Raw genomic sequence first — 18,736 nt, 5'->3', positions numbered from 1 at the left:
GGGAGGACAACTGAACTTCCCCTGGTAAAACTGTAGTGGAGCAGGTGTGTGACTTGCTCTCTGCCTTTGGCTGGAGGCCCCACATGCTTGGAACCTGTGTGTGATGACAAAAGCTCATGTCCAATGTGTCACTGCAAGCTCAGTGTGGCAAAATCTTCCCCAGACAGCAAATCCACCTCTGCAAAGTGGAGTTTCTGTAGAGCATGTGAAATAAAAGCTGCTCTTCAACACAGCTTCTTGCTTTCCAGTCTGAGAGTGGGAAAACAAAAGCTTAGCCAATGACTGCCCCAGCTTGGAAGAGTTACTCAAACCAGATGCTCAGTTACCTACATGAGATAGGGTTGGACATGCTAGAGAAGAGCAGTAACAGACACTTCTCCCTGTTATAATTGAGCAGAGTGGAGTTTGCCCTTAGGATAACACATCCTGCCTGGCACACCTGCTGTGCTCCCAGCACTGCCCAGAGAACTCTCCAGGGTCCCAAGATGCTGCATCTGGATCATGTGGTTTATGGCTCCAGCAACAGCCTTCCCCCAGCATCTCTGCCAGATGTTAGCTCTTTAGGAAGACTTCAAGGTGGTGCTGCTTTCCCAAGTCTTGAGAGGTGCTGGTTGCCCCCACTGGCTCTGCCCTGCCCAGATGGCCTTTTGGGATCAGGGTTTCCCAGTCAACACAAAGCAGAGGCAAGCAGCGTTGCTAATGTGGTTTGTAGGCAGGCACACTTCCTTTGTGCCACAACTGAATGTAGTTAAGAGATGGTGTGGGAAACTCAGGAGGACACAAACTTCCACAGCCTAGTGTTAGTGAAGTCATTGGGAAAGATAAAATGCTTAGGAGCCAGGACAGAGCAATGCTTCTGAGCAGCAAGTGGGGAAAAACCCCAAAGTGGAGGAGACTCAGCACTGAGTCCTGCAGACCATCCTGAGGTGAAAAAGAAAGGGGGCCCAGACCTAAGGAGGAGGCCATGAAAATGATCAGGGGCTTGAACACCTCTGCTACAAGGACAGGCTGAGGGAGCTGGGGGTGTTCAGTCTGGAGCAGAGAAGGCTCCAGGGAGGCCTAGTACCAGTCTTCCAGTACCTGAAGGGGGCTACAAGAAGTCTGCAGAGAAACCGCTTGCAAAGGCCTGCAGTGAGAGGATGAGGGGCAATGGTCTGCAATGAGACAAGAGCAGATTTAGACTGGATGTGAGGAACAAGTTCTACACCATGAGGCTGCTGGAACATTGCAACAGGTTGCCCAGGGAGGTGGTTGGGGCCCCACCCTTGGAAATATTCAAGGTCAGGCTCACAGGGCTCTGAGCAAGCTGCTCTAGTGGAGGATGTCCCTGCTGACTGCAGGGGGATACCCTTTGGAGGTCCTTTCCAACCCAAACCTTTCTGTGATTCTAAGGGCCTTACTTGGATCCTCTACAGGAACTCTGGACTCCATGAAGAGGACTGCCAGATTTGGCAGGAAGGAGTGGGTCCTGTATTCAACCCCATATTTGAATTAAAGAGCAAGTCAAACTGGGAGGCAAATCTAGCTGAGAGGCGTCCCTGCACCTGGCAGGGAGCTTGGAGCAGATGATCTCTGAGGTTCCTTCCAACCTGAGCCATCCTGTGATTCCATGATATTCCCATGGCAGGGCAGTGAAGCACTGGATCTGTTTGCAGCAGCTTACCAGCAGCTTGGCTGATGCCAAGGGTCTGTGTTTACTGGGACACACTAAACAAACCTGGGCACTTAGAGAGGCAGACAGAGGAGGTGGCTCGGAACTCTTCATGCAGGCAGAAAGCACCTCTGTCACCCCCAGTGGGACACTTTTCCTTGGCCTCACTGGTGGATGAGCAGATTCTGCTCCTGCAGCTCCTTTCCCCTGTCATTTCCTCCCTGCCCTGCTGCTTGGCAGCCCCTTGTTTGAGTCTGGTGCCATTCCTGTGTGGCTGCACAGCTTCCTTCACTTTCTCCCTTTTCCTCGGGGGTTCTTTTCCCTCCCTGCCGTTGTTCTAATCTGATTTTTCGTTCTGCCACTCTTTTTCCCCCTTCTGTCTGTCACAGGCAGATGTGGCTTGAGGACAGGAGTGTCTCCCAGCCCTGCAGACTGTGTGAGTTTGGAGTTCCTTCCAGTTTCCCACACTGCTCTCCTATTCACTGCATTCAGGCGGAGGATAAAGGAAGCGTGCCATGCTACAAGCTGAATTAGAAATGGTGTTTGACTTCCCTTTGTACTTCACAGAAACCTTGCTCGGGGTAGACCATCTGCATAGCACTCACCGTGGAGCAAACCATTGATCAAGGCCTGTCAGCCCAGCTGGGGGAACTTGGGAAAGTAATTCCTTGTGCCACTTGAGTTCTTTAGGGCTTAACATCTGGCTGCAGGGGGAGGCGACAGTTGATGGTTTAACAGCCCTGCTTCCTTTCAAGTTTGGGATGCTGTTTTGATCCTCCATAAGCCCTTCTGAAATCCTGATTTTAATAACATGGAAAGCATCCAGAAGACTTGAAATAATGCACTGGCTTTGCATTTTCAAAGTGCTTTACAAATGCCACCTAATGAATTCTCAGCGACCTCCTCGGCGAGATGAGGATGTGCTATTAGCAAGGGTTTACAAAGGCAGCAAAATGAGGCAGGCAGGAGAAAAGAAAACCCCAACCTGCAATATTTCAGATGCTGCTTGCAGTGCTTCTATTGCTAAGTGGCTCTTGGAGACATCTGGTTTACAAAGGTGCTCAGCACCCACTTGTTTTAATTAGCTTTGGCATCTCTGCAAAGGAGCCAGCTCCCTGGCCTGGGGGAGAACTGGGACTGCTGGCCTGGACCACACTCACTGTCTCATCCCACCTAGAAAAGCAGATAGAGAAGTTCTCCTTCCTGCCCCAGTTTCATAGTGGGGGTTGAGAATATTGAAATTTCAACTTGTTTAAAGGCATGGAAAAGGAGATGAACTCAAACCCTCCCTCGGGAAACACTTAATGGTCTGTTCAACAGAGAACAACTTGACCTCTCCAGAAATTAAACCAAGTTTTAGCTTATTCATGCTCCTGAAGAGCTACTAAAACCTCAGCCAGGCTGCAGCTGTCCTCAGTCCTTGTGCAGATCTGTCAGCACCACCTCATTGTGTTCAGCTGCCTGCCAGTGGTGAGAGCCAGCCTGGGCATGGAGCTCCTTGGAGGAGAGGATGCAGCGTGCCCTGCATCCCAGGGAATGCCAGGCCCTGGATGCTTGGCCTGGATAAAACCAGTGACTTAGAAACAGGGGGAAGGAGCCACACTGCTGTAGTTAACCAATCCAGTGCCATCTGCAGCTGGGGACGTTGCTCAGCCCTCCAAAATCCACCTGCCTGGCAAGCCAGGAGCTGCCACACAGCCATCGAGCTCTGCATGTGGTGACTGACAGCTGCCAGGCAGAGGAAGTGGATTCCAGGAGCAGCTTCCATCCCGGGACTCAAGCTGAGGAGGAGTTCCTGGGAGAATCAACTTCTTCCCAAGGCAGGGAACAATCAAAGGAGGCTCAGGGGACATCAGAGAAGCCTGTGACCATTATCTCCCCTCTGCACTGCTGCTCTGGCTAGAGCTGAGTGATTAAGTACCTGCCACACAGACAGGATGAACTGCTGCTCAGAGAGGTGACTGCCACCTGCCCTCCTGTCTGGCACCACCACACCATTCCCACCTTGTCAGTGACTGCAAGTGGCTGTTGGGGCCAGACCTCAGGAACCACAACTCTCAGCTCTCAACCTGCTCCTCTGAAAGGCTCCCTGCAGGGCATCTTCTCCTTGCCAAAATGCTTGGCAGCACCACTGGGTGAGTCCTGTGACTTTGGATCATGAGACTGGGAGCCCTTATGGCCTTCTGCAAGGCTTCATGTCCCAGTCTCACAATTCTGTAAAGAGGGGGGAAAAAAAATCATCCTATCAGTCCCTGCTAAGTCTAAATGCCCAGGAATCAAAGCCTAAGCAAAAAAATCTCCAAATAGTTTCATTGGAGACAATTTTAGATAGGTTGGTTTCACCCCCCTGCCTTTCAGCCCATTTCTTGCAGCCCAAACGTTGACATCTGAGAGGCTGGCAGTGATGCCAGATCCTCAGAGATGCTGACCCCATTGTAAGGGCTGAATGCCACCACCCTCCCAACAAACGAAAAAGAGACCCCAAAACAATGAAGGAAGTGCATGAACTCAGCTGCTTCTGTGCTGGCTCTCCACTCCATTGTCAGGGACAGGCTCCTCTCCTTTGGCCAGAGCTGAGCTGACTGCTGGGAGGACTTTTGGGGAGCAAGTGCCCCCACTGAAGCCAGCAGCACCTGGGGGGCTTGAGAGCAAACTCCAAAGCACCTGGAGGCACCTGTGAGAGACCTGCAGGTGAGGTGAGCTCAGATGAGGTGGGAAGAGCAGGGTACTGAGGTCATGACTAGCCCTGCCTGGTGTAAACCCAGAGCAAGGTGTAGCTGAGTCCCCTGGCCGAAGCAGGAGGACAGGACACGTTCTGTGGCTGTTTATGTGGGGGTTTGGAGGAGGGTGGTAAACACATAACATGGTGGCTCCCGCCAAGCCTGCTCCCAGGGCAATGTGTTCCTTTGAGGGATAATTGATTCCTGCCATCAGGCACCAGCCTGCTCTCCCCCAGGGTCAGCTCTTTCCCACATCCAACCCCATTATCCCACAGACCATGCCTTTTGTACAACACACTCCAGCTATTCATGTGCAAAGCAGCTGTAATCCCCAGACCTTTCAGAGTCAATATACCAGGAAATAATAAATCCCTCTTGTGCACCCTTGAATATGCTGAGAGGTGACTTGTGGGAATCTCAGCTGGGCAGGGGAGGGGGGGAAAAATTCTCCTTAATTTTTAATTATTTGTAATAGTCACTGCAGAAAGACTTTGTCCTTGGTGCAGGGCCCTGGCAGGGTCACCCACACAGGCAGCTAGAGAAATTGCTTTGGCTCCTAACAAGCCTGGAAAATGCAGCTCAAACTGTCTCATGTGTTTCTTAATGATCAAAGTCCCCTTCCCCTCAGCTGTGCACTGGGCATGGCAGGATATGAAATATTCCTGACCTAAAGGGGAAAAAGAAACACCACAGCAAAACACAACCCAAGGCCCTAATTCAGGATTGAACCTATGAAGAATGTACTTCACAGTGATAAAGGATTCCTTTTTGCCAGGGTGCTCATGTCCCACAGGGGCAAGATAATGCCATCTGATGGCATATTTTATACCACAGGGACAATAAGAGCACAATTTTTTTCCCCTGACAGGCAGATCTCACTACACTTCCACTGTGTTGGTTCACACTTGCCTTGTGAGAGCAGAAGCCAATCCTGAAGAGCAAGTTTTGCAGGATGATGTCTTTATACACTCCCTCCTGTGCCAAACAGTATTTTGAACCACTTACTGTGCAGAACATAACATCACTGAACCCCTGAGCAGACCGTGGTAGGGCCAGGTACACTGTGGGGCTGGAGAGGGGCCCTCCACCTGTGACACCAAAGGAAGCAGTGGCTCCTAAGTTCAAAGCTGCCTGGGGATCTTTAGGGTTCACCTCAAACAGGCAGCAGCCTCTCTTTCCAAACCTCATCCAAGAAGCCTGCAGAGAGCAGGGTGATGGAGGGATGCGGTAACACTGCAGGGATTTGTGGTGCTGAAACCCAGGAACCTTAGGGGTTAGGACACATCCCCCCATGAGTGTGGCACAACACAGACCCAGTGGTTTCATCAATCCTTTCCTCACAGACCTGCTCAGGACCCTGGGAGTTGTTCCCATTGCTGTTGTCTTCCTCAGTGATGCTGCCCCCGGCACAGTACCTGTGAGGGTGAGAGCAGAGCAAGCTTGGTGCTAAAAGGTTCCATTTCCCCTGTGTGAAGAAGCCTTTCCAGCAGTGCCAATCATGAGAAACAGACAAAAGCCAAAGGATCAGGCTGCAGGACAGCTTTTGCAAGGCCCTGCTCTCCAGGCAGCTGTGATGACCAAGGGGTGTCCCAAGGAAGGGGCATCTCTATCAGGCTCCCAGCAGATGGGGAGAAAAACCTCTGCAAAAGATCAGAGGCTACCATTAGCAGTTCCACTGCAGAGGAGCACTGCCCCCAGAGCTGCTCCTCCTCCACTTCATTCTCATCAGGGGTTCAGCAGTATCCCCAAGTGGTGCCAGAGAAGCCCAAGGGCCACTTCAGCCCTGTCCCCACCACCCACACGAGCTCAGCTTCTGATTGCAAAGACTTCAGTAACCCCTCTCCCATTTCCCAGCAGGGCAAACTGAGGCATGGTGAAGCCAACCAGCAGCCGCCAGGCCAGCCAGGCCACAGGGGAGCTCAGTGCTCCTGCTGGCCACCCCTGCATGTGACCCAGCGCCTCTGCCCCCTTGCCCCTTGCTCCTGGTGAGCACAGAGCTCTGCCTGCACGGCAGCCCAGGCTCCCTTGGTGCAGAAGGCCTGGGAGTTCATCCTGGCCTTGCCAGAGGAGCAGGCTCCACAAAGGAGTTATTAGCAGCAGGCTGTGTGGGTTTGAATTTCTCTGCCTTTCCCATACTTTTCCCCTATTGCTAACATTTCTTGTCAGGACAATGGAAGTGTGCCTTGCAACTACTCACAACATTAGTGACGCTGCTTGAGCCTGAATGATGGCAAGGGAAAGAATCCAACTCCCAAAAGACCATCTGGCTATCAGTTATAATACAGCAATAAAGGTCAGGGCTGCTTCTCAGAGTTGGGAAAAAGATGGGCTGTGACACTCAAGAGTCTCTTCAGCCAGCTTGGGTACATCCTTACCTGTCAGCTCCCAGATTCAAGGCTTGCCACCCTTGCTGGGAGAGGGATGAGACAGGACACCAACTGCTGGAGGATGATCAGCCAAGGAAGAGAGGGAAAAGGGCAACACCTTAGCAGAGCTGGCAAAAGGCAGGCCATGGTCCCTGAGCTGGATCTTATTTTGTGTCATAATCCTCTGCCTGCTTCAAAGTGCTCATGAGATGTCTTGTCTCCTGGCTTTCCCACCACACAGGGAATAAAGGGCTCCAAGGACAACATCTGCCCTTCACAAAGGGCTAAACCCATTCAGGCCCATACAATGAAACCCCCAAGCTGGCTATTGCACTGACACCTCCCTGTCAACTGCCCATTAAACTCGGGCTTCACTTCAAGGTTTCCATGTCAGAAACTGTCTTTGGCTTTCTTCCCTCGCTGCACACTTCCCTCCATTTCCATTTCCAGGCTCCCAGCCACGTTCCCATGCACAAGCAGTGCACTGGGAGAAGACCAAAGCCCCCCTGCCTTGGGCACTGCAGGTGAGATGCTCAGGGGGCAGGATGCAGCACAGCTTTTCTTAGGTATCCTCTGGGTTATTTTTGGTGCTGCCTCAAGGACTGTATCTAGGCAGAGACTTTTCTCCTAAGGAAAAATCAGGACTGACCTGAAGTGCCACAACAGCTTCATTCTTTTTCTTGCCCTTACCATAAAAAGGAACAAAGTTTGCTGAATTTTTATGGTCACACTCATGCAAATCTGTTTGCCAGGTAAGACAATGGAGGGAGGATGACCTGCTAAAGGTTACACAGGGAGGCAAGACTGTGTTCTGAGATCTCATCTTCAGCAAACTGAACAGTTCAGTGATGCTCCCTGGTCAGATGAGAGCAGAACACACCAGAAATACCAGGCAAGGATCAGAACTGAGCTGCTTGCTGAGGTCCAGAAATGTGCCTCAGCTCCTGCATTTCCTTCCTGACCTGCCCTGGCTTCCCAAGGCACCTGGGTTGATCCTGAATCTGTCTTACCCAACCTTCTCCTAAATGTCTGTGAGGAAAAGAGTAGAAAAGGAAAAGAGAAGCACAGAGGTGACAGGCACAGGCCAGGCTCTGCTGGGAGGTGTGTGGCTGTCCTCAGTGAAGGCAGTGGCAGCCCTGCCGCAAGGGGCTGACAGCCCTCGGCGTGTGAGGAGAGAAAGAGAGGTTGCCCTTTCCTTTGGCTTCACAGCCCCTAGCTACTCAGCCTGCCCTTCCAACACCCCACCAGCCTGCCTGCCAGCTCTCCAAGCATGCAAACAAGCCTGTCACCTCACACTGCTGACAGAGCCAAAGCTCACCCATCAAACGTGCGGGGACTGCAGGGACAAGTGCAAACAGCCACGCCGGCCAACAGGAGGCCAGCTGTGAAGTGCCCTCGCCACAAGGAGCAGAGATGTCCCTGCTGCTGGTGATTCTGACCCCAACAGTGCTCCCCTTCTTTTCCTGCCTTCCCCCAGAAGCGTGCCTCCTCCACGCCACAAATGTGAGTGGCACATGCAGGGCCTCAGGAATGCAACTGATCCCAGACAACCAGCTGGAGGGTCAGTGTTTTCCCAGCTCCCTGGGCAGCCCTGCAGAGCCAGGCTGCACACTCCACCAGCCAGCGTGGGCAGAAGGTTATTCTCTGCAGGGCATTTGCAATCAATGTACCATGCACTAATAGATGCTTCCCCTATTGTTCAGCTGCGTGCCTGGATTGGCTGCAGGGCTGTGGGAAACACCAGCAACCCCCAGACTCACAAATCTGCTGGAGCTCCCTGAGGTATAAATAGAGGCAGGAGGTGACAGCCAGAGCAGAGTCTTGTGCTCAACGTGGGGGTCTGTGCCCAAGACTGAGAGCACCAAGAATGGCTCCCAGTAACACTCTCATGATCCACATGGAAGAGAAACTACTGCCAAAAGAAAAAAACAAAGTAAGTAGAGCCCTTGGACAGGATTGGGAAGGCTGGCCTGTGCCCTGTGCCATGGGAAAAGAGGAGAGAAGGAGGGAGAAAGGGGGCTGGGGGGAGGTAAATGAGTGAAAGAGATAAAGGAGACTCCACAGACTGTTAAAAATTACACTGAGCAGGGAACAGGGAGGCAGCACTGCAGAGCTCTGCTACCAAGAGAACAGTGCCTCTGAATGTGTGTGTGTCAGGGCAGCAGGAGGGGAAAAGGGGTCAGCAAATCCTCAGCAGGCTGCTCCCTCTCTTGCAGCTGAGGAAGCCGGTGGTGGAGAAGATGCGCCGGGACCGCATCAACAGCAGCATCGAGCAGCTGAAGCTGCTCCTGGAGAAGGAGTTCCAGAGGCACCAGCCCAACTCCAAGCTGGAGAAAGCAGACATCCTGGAAGTGGCTGTCAGCTACCTGAAGCAGCAGAGCCAGCTGCAGGAGCAAAGTGAGTGCAGAGCTTGCGTTGCTCACCACTAAGCCCACTCCCGCAGGCCTGTGGCCTCTCAGCTATGCAGGGGCTGTAACACACCAGGGCAGGTCCCATGAGCAAGGCTCATGGACTCAGGCTCTTGAAAGAAACTCCATGCATGAATCACTGAACCAGCACTGCCCTGAGTTTTGGTCACCATCTTAACCCTCTGCATTTGCTCCTCTCTCCTTTGCAGCATTCACTCCCAAGCATGCAGAGCAGGACTTCAACAGCGGCTACCTGCGGTGCCTCAGGGAGGCCATGCACTTTCTGTCCTACTGTGAGCCCAGGAAGGAGACTCAAGTGCAGCTCATCAAGCACTTCTGCAAGGCTCAGATGGGTGCAGACCTCACCTACTCTCCTGCTCTGCGCAGCTCACCCCTGTCCCCTGCTCCATTTGCCAGAAAGCAACCTGCCCAGAAGACCCTGGCTGCTGCTCCTACCATCTGGAGGCCCTGGTAGGCCTGCTGAACTTGGCTCTGCTCCTGTGTTTTGCTACAAAACCTAGAGGGACCTGTGATTTCAAGGTTCCTCTTTAAAGTAGGAAACATTGCTTTCCAAAGGTGGGAGGTGGGGGGATGGTTATTGGTTTTCTGTCACAAGAAACGAGGGTGGCTGAGTCGTTTCCCTTCACAGTGAAGGACTGGGTGTGTATCTTGCAGCACATTTGCTGCTTTTATTGGTGGCTCCTGGCCAAAGAGAGGAGCAAGTTCTGCAGTGACTTAAAACAGCTAAATGCCCTTCAGTTTCCACCACCCTTCTGCTTGGCAAGGCTGTTGAGCCTGTGGCTGTCAGTGGAAATCTTTCTGCTGCCTCCCCGGGTCACTGGTTCAAGTGCTCCATTGTCTCTAGACAATGTCTTGACCTTCCTAAAAGAGGAGCACTTTGAGGAATGTATTTTGTGTCATACAGAGACTCTTGAGCCTTTACCTTTTGAGTGAAAGATGTTAAGGAATGCTGATTCTTCTGAAGGTCCTCTGCTGGTTTTAGTTATTCCTTCTTACAGAAAGTGATGGTGGTAACAGAGAGCTCTTGGGAAAACTCTCTCCATGTCAGTGTGTGCTGCTCTCAGCTGAGGGGTAACTGATGCCTTTTGTAAAGGAAATACCTGGGATATACCTTAAGGGGGGGAGGAGGGGGGAAGGGAGGCATTAAGTACTCACTACTAATTCACTGAACATGCTAAAGAGCTTAGAAAGCTTTTATAAAGTTGTGATGTATTCATCCTGTGTGATGTTCAGCTTAGATGTCTCCACTGTACAACACAATAAAAATGGTTTTAGTCATAAAAACGGTTTCAGACTTTAAGCCTTTGGTCTGACATTATTCAAATGCCACTCTGGATTAAGTGTGGCAGGCAGGCTCCTCCTGCAGAAGGGAAGCTTTCAGGAGATGTCCCATTCCTGAGCCCCTCACTCCAGTACACAGTTTAGAGTTGTGATATGCATTTGGCAGAAGAGGATTTCAGACCCTGCAAAGCAGCAACCTCCCACACAGCTACACACGAGGGGAGCAAGCAAAAAGGCATTCAGAAGGTATTTTAATCATATAAAAGACTGGGTTGGAAGGGACCTTCAAAGGTCATCCAGTCCAACTCCCTCTGCAGTAAGCAGGGACATCCTCAGCTAGATCAGGCTGCCCAGAGCCCTGTCGAGCTTCACCTTGGGGAGCATGAGAAGAAGATCCTGAAGCCACCCTTGAGTGCCTGCAATACAAACAGTCCCTCCAAAACACTGCCCTTCCCCAACAGCATTCACTCACTCTGCCTTAGAGCAGTTCCCATCCAGTGCTCAGTGGGGACTGGTCACTCCCAGACTCAAATTAGCACAAATGATCAGTTCACCAAACTCCAACCTAAGCACAGTTACACACTGGTTTGGGTATGTGACAGGGATCCCTCCTGCACAAACCACCACTGGTCACCAGCTCAGCTCTCCTCAGATTCCCTGGGAAAGCTGCCCTTGAGAAGCTTCCTTGCTATAGTTTCTCAAGTTTCCTTGCTTTTTTTCCTTACACAAAAGGAAACCCTGAAGATCTGACCTGGGCAAATGGCTGCTTAGTTAAGCACGAAGCAAACTCAGCTCTGCTGACAAGATCAAAGTGCATTCAAACCCTGCTAGCTGTCCCTGGCCAGCCCCCACTTCATTTGTGATCAACCCCTCTGCCACACATATGGAAGGGCCCAAAAAGCCAGGCAGCCAGGCCAGGAACATATTGGTGCACCTCACTTCTGTGCTGTGAATCATCTGGGCCATTATCTTACCCTGAATGCAGGGCCGGTCGAGTGCTCTTCATCCCTCTGCCAATGCAACACAGGGTAGGGGGGCGGTGGTTCTGCAGCTCCTCCTGGGCTGATACCAACACCACAGAGAGATTAGCTCTTCCTAACCAACTCCCAAATCCTTCACAGGAGGTATTTTTAGATGTTGTGGTTGCTTAGTGATCCTGAAAAAAAAAACCACTTCACCTTGCAGTGCTCAGCTTGGCTTCGGCAGCTAGCAGAAGCTGCTGAACGCCAGCGAGATCCAAGCTGCTCCTCCGTGCCTGTGCAGTTGGGATCCAAGCCTAATTAAGGCAGCTTGTGGATGAGAAGTTTGGGGGAGTTCAGGCTCAGCCAAAGCAGACCCCAGCCTGGCTGTGCCCCAGAGGGGGCTGGGAAGAGGCACCTGTGGCCTGGAGGAGCCTGCTGCAGCTGTGTGGGCAGGGATCTGCTGCAGGTAGGAGTCGGCACAGCTGGCAGCGTGGCTGCGGTTCGCTTACAGCTGACAGCACAAAGAGGACAGAGGAAAGGAAACCAAAGAGGATCTGCACAAACTGAAGCCTGCTGGATTTGAAGCCAGTCCCTCTGGTTCTAGGCTCACACAGGAACAGGCTGGGAAAACAACTCAGGTGAGATAGCAAGCTTCTAAGCTCAGAACTTCTGCCACCCACACTGGGCTGAGCCTGGAGAGGCACAGCTGCTGCCACTCAAAGCAGGTCTGAGTCTCCTTCACACCCAGGCTGCCACCACATTACTCCCTTGCTCTGGCCAGAGTGGGGGCTGGTCCTGCTTAGCTGTCAGCGGGCAGAGGTGCAGCCCTACTGCTCGCAGAGTGGTCTAGCAGGAAGCACCTCCTTTCTGGGCAGGGGGAAGAAGGCAAACCCCACCAGGAAGCCTCCCCTCACTCCAGGGGGTCTGATCCGGGGCTGGTGCAAGTGCACTGCTTCTATTTTCCAGCAGGCAGAGGCTTGCCCCTCTGGGCTTTAGTTTACCAATTACTTGAGAGCCAAAAGGCAGCCCTCTGGTCTCCCCAGCCTGAGCACAGCAAAGGTTATGTTTACAATTTATTAATTATTATCACTTCTAATAATTGAACACAAAGCTTCTTACAGCTCCTCTCTCCCCCGGGGTGACTCTCCCCTGCTCCCAACACATTCCCACCCTTAGGGGAGATGTTGTTTATTATGCTGATCCCACAGCCCAGGAACAGTCCCCTGACAAAGCCCCTATTAACCTCAGAGTGTGGGCCTGAGTTTCTCAGAGTTTCCCACACTTTCTTGCCCATTGATGACATTGAAAGGGAGCACAAAGGAAGCGTGCCTCACAACAGCCTGCATTAGTGCTGCTCTTTGGCTCTGCATTGTGGTGACCAGCAATTCCTGTCCCGATGGACCATCTGGAGAGCTATTTTCCCAAGGAGCACATTGATCCATCAGTATTATGCCAGAGCCCTTTTAAAACTTGGGAACGTTATGCTCTTTGACACTAAATAGGTGTCTTGAGAGGGGTTGTCAGAAAGATTTTAAACCATTTAGGGAAGGCACAAGGCAGGAGGGGGGGGAAAAAATAAGTAATTATTTCTGTAGAAACACCTTCAGAGGCGTTTGGGAGGCAGCCTGCCCTGGCTGTAGGAAATGCTCTCAACTGAAAATGCTTCAGAAGTGATACAGAGAGCAAAGCTTTAGGCCATCAAGCTGTGTGCTCTTCAGGGCAGCCCCAGGGCAGCACTGCCTTTTAATCTGTGTAACACAGAGAGAAATTCTGGCTTCCTGGACTCTTCTGGTGGGCAACCTTCCTCCAGACCTGTTGCTGCACTGCAAGCACTGAGCTGCCCCCTCCGTGGCAAGCTACCTATCAATGGGCTAAGAAGGCTGCTAACTGGTGTGACAGTAGCAGCTCTTGGGCACAGCCTGCAGTGTGTCTGCACCTGGGCTGCACTCATCACCCACAAGCCAGAAGCAGCAAACTCCATAGCCCAGTACCAGTTTCCTAGGCTTGTGGTCCTCCAGGTGCTTTGATCTATGGACTATGATGGACACCAGTCCTATCATGATAGCCTTGGGGCTGGATGGTTGCTTATCTTTCCTGGCTCCTCTCTGGTTGCTCCTCAACTCAAAGCTTTTTGTCTATGGCACACAGCCTGCACACCACAGCTCAGGGGGCAGTGGTGAGAGCTACAGTTGGAGGCCATCACCATAGTGGTTCTTGCCTTAGGAGCAGCTACAACTGCTGCCTGCCATGGAGGTCTGGAAGTACAGGCACTGACAACTCTTGCCAGATTCCTGTTTCCCCTTACACACTTCACTGTGCACACACCAAGTGAGAGCAGAGACTCCTCCCTGTTTCACGTGGGATTTGGAAGGCTGCATCCTCCTGATGCAGCTCACGACTGTGATGTGACCTACAGAGAAACAGGGCCAGCCTCAGTCCACAGCAGAGCTGTCACCTCACAGGAGAGGCTCCAGATTTCACACCCCCTCCAAAGAAAGCAGCAGCCTTGTGCCACTGTTTACTCAGCTCCACGTGTTTGGCAGGTTTGGGCCATTTGTTTCTTTTAATCCTTCATTCCAAAACCAGGGAAACCCTGAGCCTCAGACAATCAATCTTTCATTCTGCCTCTGCAGTGAGAGTCAGAGGCAACAAGCTCCTCCCATGGACGTGAAGGACAGTGACAAGGACTTGGATCACAAAGTTTCAGGCACTAACTGATGAGTCCTTAAAAAGCTCCAACTGGGCAAACTGGTTTCAGACTTTTAACACTTCCCTTACTGCAGTCCTTGCAGAACACCCATGGCTGCACCCAGCTGCATGACAAATATACTCTAGGGACAGCCTTAGCCCAGCTAATTTATTGTTCTGAAGCATCTCCTTCTCTGAAGACTCAAAACCCACCTGGATGTGTTCCTGTGTGACCTGCCTTAGGTCAGGTCCCCTTGGCAGGAGGGTTGAGCTGGATGAGCTCTAAGGTCCCTTCCAACTCCCACCATTCTATAAACAGCTGGGAAATATTGCTGCCACTAAGTTTTTAGGTCATAATCAAACTGAATAGGGTGAGGAGGAGACATTTCTCTTGTAGCCATCAGCAGTGTACAGAGGGTGGAAGCGGCAGGCAGAGTGGGAACTGCAAGTTTGCTTTGCTGTCTTTCCTCAGCTGGCAGAGAGAAGGGGAGAGGAGCTGGCGAGCCCAGGGTGGGTGTTGCTGGAGTGCTGGCTGAAGGCAGCGTGCCTGGTTCACCATTCACATCAGCTGGTGTGAGCCCAGAGCTCCCAGGATTTCCCACATCTCCCCCTTCACCCTGTTAAACTGGCCACAAAGGACGTGTGCCTCCGCGGGGCCTGAGAAGAAAGCTAACGCCTGCTGCACCATCTGCCCAGCACTCCCAGGCAGGGATAATGCTTTAATCAGGGGGAGCTGCTTTAGCCCCTTGGAGTCCAGGGCCATTGTGCTGGGGCTGGGATGGCCTTATTTAAAACCACTCATTTCGTATTTCCAAGACTGGAAATTGGGTCAAAGCTTCCCTCCCAGCTCCCTGTGCCCACTGCTGCAGGCGCTCCCCTCCGCACGCCGTGCGGGGCAGGGCCTGCTGGCCGCTGCCTCTCCTGTGACCCCCTGAGAGGGAGGCACAAAGCCCTCTGCTTGACTTCAGGCTCCAATAATGGCACAAGCACACACAGCCAGGGACTGCCCTGGCTGCCAGCAATACTGCTGATCACAAGCTGACAAAATAATTCAGGGAGCTGATGCTGAATCGGAGTCATCCTCCCTGGTCAGTTAGAGATCTTTGATAACCAGCCATTAAAATTGTTCCACCCTAAGTGATCCCTGCTCACTGCAGGGGGGTTGGACTAGATGACCTTTAAAAGGTCCCTTCCCACCCAAAGCATTCTAGGATCCATCTGATCCTTTGGGGTGGGCAGGCTGAAGATGAACATCACTGCCACCAGAAGCCAGGAAGCTGGAAGGAGCTTTGGAAGCTGCAGGTTAATAACTCGTTACAGGATGATCCCTCGCAGGATCATATCCTTTTATGCAACAGCCCTGTGTGTGCTGTGTACCCACAGGTTCCAGCCCTGGCTTAAGGACAGGAGTGCTGAGGGCAGGTGACACAGGCTGATTGTGAAATGAGAAAAGTTTCCTTCCTGGTTTTGAAAGGCAGACAGAGGGAATAGGGAGTAAGGAGCAGGTCACCAAACGCTGCAAGCAGCAGCCTGGGGTTACTCCCTGTCCTAGCCCCTGAGCGTGGAACATGCATTAAGGAAAAAGAAGCTTATGCCCACGCACAACTCCACTTAAACCCACAGAGCTCCACATATCCTGCAGCTGAAACAGAGAGCACAGCTGGGCAGCTCTCAGTGCAGGGCCTCATGTGCCTGGGATACCTTAAAAGTGCCTGGGTTTGAGTGGATTGTACTTGAAGCAGCAGCAGACCTGAGCAGGTAACCTAGAATTGCTTGGAGGAGAACCTCAAACAGGCAGCTTCAACCCTGGAGCCTCTCTGGTCCTTCCCTGTGTTCACTGCAATACACATGGCACCCCCCCAGACTGAGCTCCCCAGCACCTCTATTTACACTCCACTTACAAGCAAAGTCACAGACAAACATTGACTTCTCACTGTATCTCCGTGGTCTGCAAGGGGAAAATACATTTAGGAGACTCAGGGCAGAGTGAGGCATTCACCAAGCGGCATGAAATCAAACAGGACATGTTTGGGAAGGGCACCACAATCACTACATGTCACGGGCTGCAGTGGGAAAGCCCAGATTACCCAAACAAAAGCAAGGAAGAGCTCTGAATATAGCTTATAAGGGGACTTTAAACAATGGAGAGTGAAATATTTCAAGCTAACCCTCAGCACAAATTGGTTTTAGGGTTCTTCCCTCAATTTTAGCCTCTAGTTGCCCCAAAATTATCTGGTACTGTATTCATGTAAGCACGGTTTAATGTCAATGAAAGGCTTTAGTCCCTCTAATTCTGCATCCTTGCCTTTTCAGCCTCTCCTCTGGTCGTGGGCACAGAGCATTATCTCTCCCAGGGATCAGTCTTCTGTGCTTAATTTCAGCACAGCCTGGGAAAAGGCAGCACATTGAGATGTCGAGGTCCCCAACATCAGGCAGGAGTTTGATGATAATGCAGCAAACGCTTTCCCACATTCCTACCCCAGCGCCCTAATGCCAAGCCCTATTGTGTCCCACACTCCCCAGTCCACCTGCTCCTTTGGGAGCTGGGGTATTATCCCCAGGCAATTCACAGTCAATTTGCCATGCTGTAATAGATGCTTTCTCTATTGTCCCAGGGCACGCAGGGATTGGCTATCGACTGTGGGAAACTCAAAGTCGCTCAGGCTCCAGACATTTGTATGCAGCCAGGGAGTATAAATAGAGGCTCTCGCTGCTCCCTTCTCCACCCGCGAACCAGCAGCTCCCAGCTGAAACCAGCGCTCAGGATAATGGCACCCACTGCTCTCTCCCTGGAAATCCTAACGCCCAAAGAGAAGAACAGAGTAAGTATCTGCTGAGCGGGAGGGCGAAGCGCCGGGCAGGGCTGAGCCGCTCCGGCAGCAGGTGATAAAGCCGGGAAGGATGCAGGCTCGCCGCTAACTCTGCCCTCCCCACCTTCTGTTACAGCTCAGGAAACCTCTTGTGGAGAAACTGCGCCGGGATCGGATTAACAGCAGCATCGAGCAGCTGAAGCTGCTCCTGGAGAAGGAGTTCCAGAGGCACCAGCCCAACTCCAAGCTGGAGAAAGCAGACATCCTGGAGATGACTGTCAGCTACCTGAAATACAGCCGAGGTGAGCACGCCCCCAGCCATGCCTGCCTCCCTGACCTTCAGGCAAAGCTCCAGCCCGAGCTTCCCTGTGTAACCCTTCTCTCCTCTCTGCCCTTGCAGCTTTTGCAGCCTCTGCCAAGAGCCTGCAGCAGGATTACTGTGAAGGCTATGCCTGGTGCCTCAAGGAAGCTCTGCAGTTCCTGTCTCTGCACTCAGCAAGCACAGAAACCCGCATGAAGCTGATCTGCCATTTCCAGAGGTCACAAGCAGCGCCCAAGGACTCTGGCTCTTCTTCTGCATCACCTTCCACCCACCAGCCCCCAGCAAAACAAGCAGCACTGAAACCCTCCTGCAGCCTCTGGAGGCCTTGGTAGGCCAAGAGCACTCTCACATCTTCCCCGGACATTTGCTGTACTCCAGAGGAGACTGTGACTTGCTGTCCAAGTCCCCCCCACTCCTCTCCTGAGTAGGGAAGAATCTTTTCCTCTTTTGCAGAGCATTACTATGCTCGGATGTCTGCTTCCCTTCTTCCAGAAGGACTGAGATGATCCCACCACGTGGAGAGAGAGTTGTTCTAAAAGAACCTGAGATGTACTCCTCCTGCTAGGAGGGCTGAGAGGTGTTGTTCAGAGAAGAACACCAACTGTTCTTAACCTTAGTGAGGTTGCATGTGTGTCTCTCTTGAGAAAGCAGTAACTTCTGAGACGTTGTGGCTAGCATTTTCACAAGTGTCCATCCAGGAGGAGCCTTTCCCTCTGGCCTGCCCCACTTGAGACTCCTAACTGTCCCAAGCTATCACACCCGTGCTGCCTGGCTGCAGCTGTAGCCACGGGGACCCCAGGTGTCTCAAGCAGAGCAGCTGCTCAAACTGGACACATCTGAAAATCTAGCTTTGCTGTGGGGGCCATAAGGGGTTCTATAATATTTATAGACTGTATTGAGCATGCTCTGAAAATGGTTAAACCATAACCCACACTATGTAGAGGAAATTCCTCAGGATGTCTTGCTCACAACACGAGGGTACTGTTTGTGAGGTTCAGGATGTGTTTGCCTTTTATAAAGGCAAAAGCTCAATCTGATATCCTTATAGGAAAGAAAGTTACAGCTGTGCTGCCGATTTTACAGGAGATATTGATCAAAGTCTTTCATGAAAGGCAGGTGTACAAATTGTATTTGCTCTTTGGTACCCCAGCACCAGGGGAGAATGTCAGTTCATTACTGTCCTTGCAGGATGCTATGCCATGTTATGTGTGAGCTGCACCAACTGTGTAACCTGTGCCAGAAATTATCTTGGAACTTCAGAAGTGGCAGAAACCTTTTTATGGTACAAAAATAAAAACTTAATAAAAAAATCTAGTTAATAAATCCAGCAAATGCTTCTTTCTTCAGTAGTTTGCCTAGCTGATTTTCCCTGGGGTTACAGGACATGAGACAAGGGTTTCAGTAAGAGCAAAGCTATTTAGAACTGGCAGTTCCCTGCCTCCCTAGATTTGTGTTCCTTGGGGCTCCCTGCAACGCTGTTTTCCACAGCAGACAATAAATAGCTCCA

The 18,736-nt window shown here is 51.8% G+C and overlaps 2 protein-coding genes across 2 annotated transcripts; both read left to right on the top strand.

Moving 5' to 3' along the window:
• Nucleotides 1–8,601: 8,601 nt before the first annotated feature.
• LOC104309923 (transcription factor HES-5) lies at nt 8,602–9,620 on the top strand. Its single transcript, XM_009911305.2, has 3 exons — nt 8,602–8,670; nt 8,954–9,134; nt 9,355–9,620. Exons 1-3 carry the CDS (start codon nt 8,605–8,607, stop codon nt 9,618–9,620), a joined length of 513 nt encoding a protein of 170 aa, XP_009909607.2. The 5' UTR covers nt 8,602–8,604.
• A 7,013-nt stretch (nt 9,621–16,633) lies between these two features.
• On the top strand, nt 16,634–18,505 carry HES5 (hes family bHLH transcription factor 5). The gene is made up of 3 exons (XM_009911269.2): nt 16,634–16,919; nt 17,044–17,209; nt 17,308–18,505. Exons 1-3 carry the CDS (start codon nt 16,692–16,694, stop codon nt 17,559–17,561), a joined length of 648 nt encoding a protein of 215 aa, XP_009909571.2. The 5' UTR covers nt 16,634–16,691; the 3' UTR covers nt 17,562–18,505.
• Nucleotides 18,506–18,736: the final 231 nt, after the last annotated feature.

This window comes from Dryobates pubescens, chromosome 33 (genome assembly GCF_014839835.1).
Source record: "Dryobates pubescens isolate bDryPub1 chromosome 33, bDryPub1.pri, whole genome shotgun sequence".
Taxonomy (NCBI): domain Eukaryota; kingdom Metazoa; phylum Chordata; class Aves; order Piciformes; family Picidae; genus Dryobates; species Dryobates pubescens.
This window is presented reverse-complemented; position numbering and strand designations above follow the sequence as displayed.

What these genes read in the sequence shown, in the direction of transcription:
- HES5 (XM_009911269.2), top strand. Translation starts at nt 16,692, where the DNA reads ATGCTTTCTCTATTGTCCCAGGGCACGCAGGGATTGGCTATCGACTGT. An exon ending in CGCCCAAAGAGAAGAACAGA is followed by an intron (nt 16,920 to 17,043) that starts GTAAGTATCTGC and finishes CTTCTGTTACAG; the next exon opens with CTCAGGAAACCTCTTGTGGA. An exon ending in CTACCTGAAATACAGCCGAG is followed by an intron (nt 17,210 to 17,307) that starts GTGAGCACGCCC and finishes CTGCCCTTGCAG; the next exon opens with CTTTTGCAGCCTCTGCCAAG.
- LOC104309923 (XM_009911305.2), top strand. Translation starts at nt 8,605, where the DNA reads ATGGCTCCCAGTAACACTCTCATGATCCACATGGAAGAGAAACTACTG. An exon ending in TGCCAAAAGAAAAAAACAAA is followed by an intron (nt 8,671 to 8,953) that starts GTAAGTAGAGCC and finishes CCTCTCTTGCAG; the next exon opens with CTGAGGAAGCCGGTGGTGGA. An exon ending in GAGCCAGCTGCAGGAGCAAA is followed by an intron (nt 9,135 to 9,354) that starts GTGAGTGCAGAG and finishes TCTCCTTTGCAG; the next exon opens with CATTCACTCCCAAGCATGCA.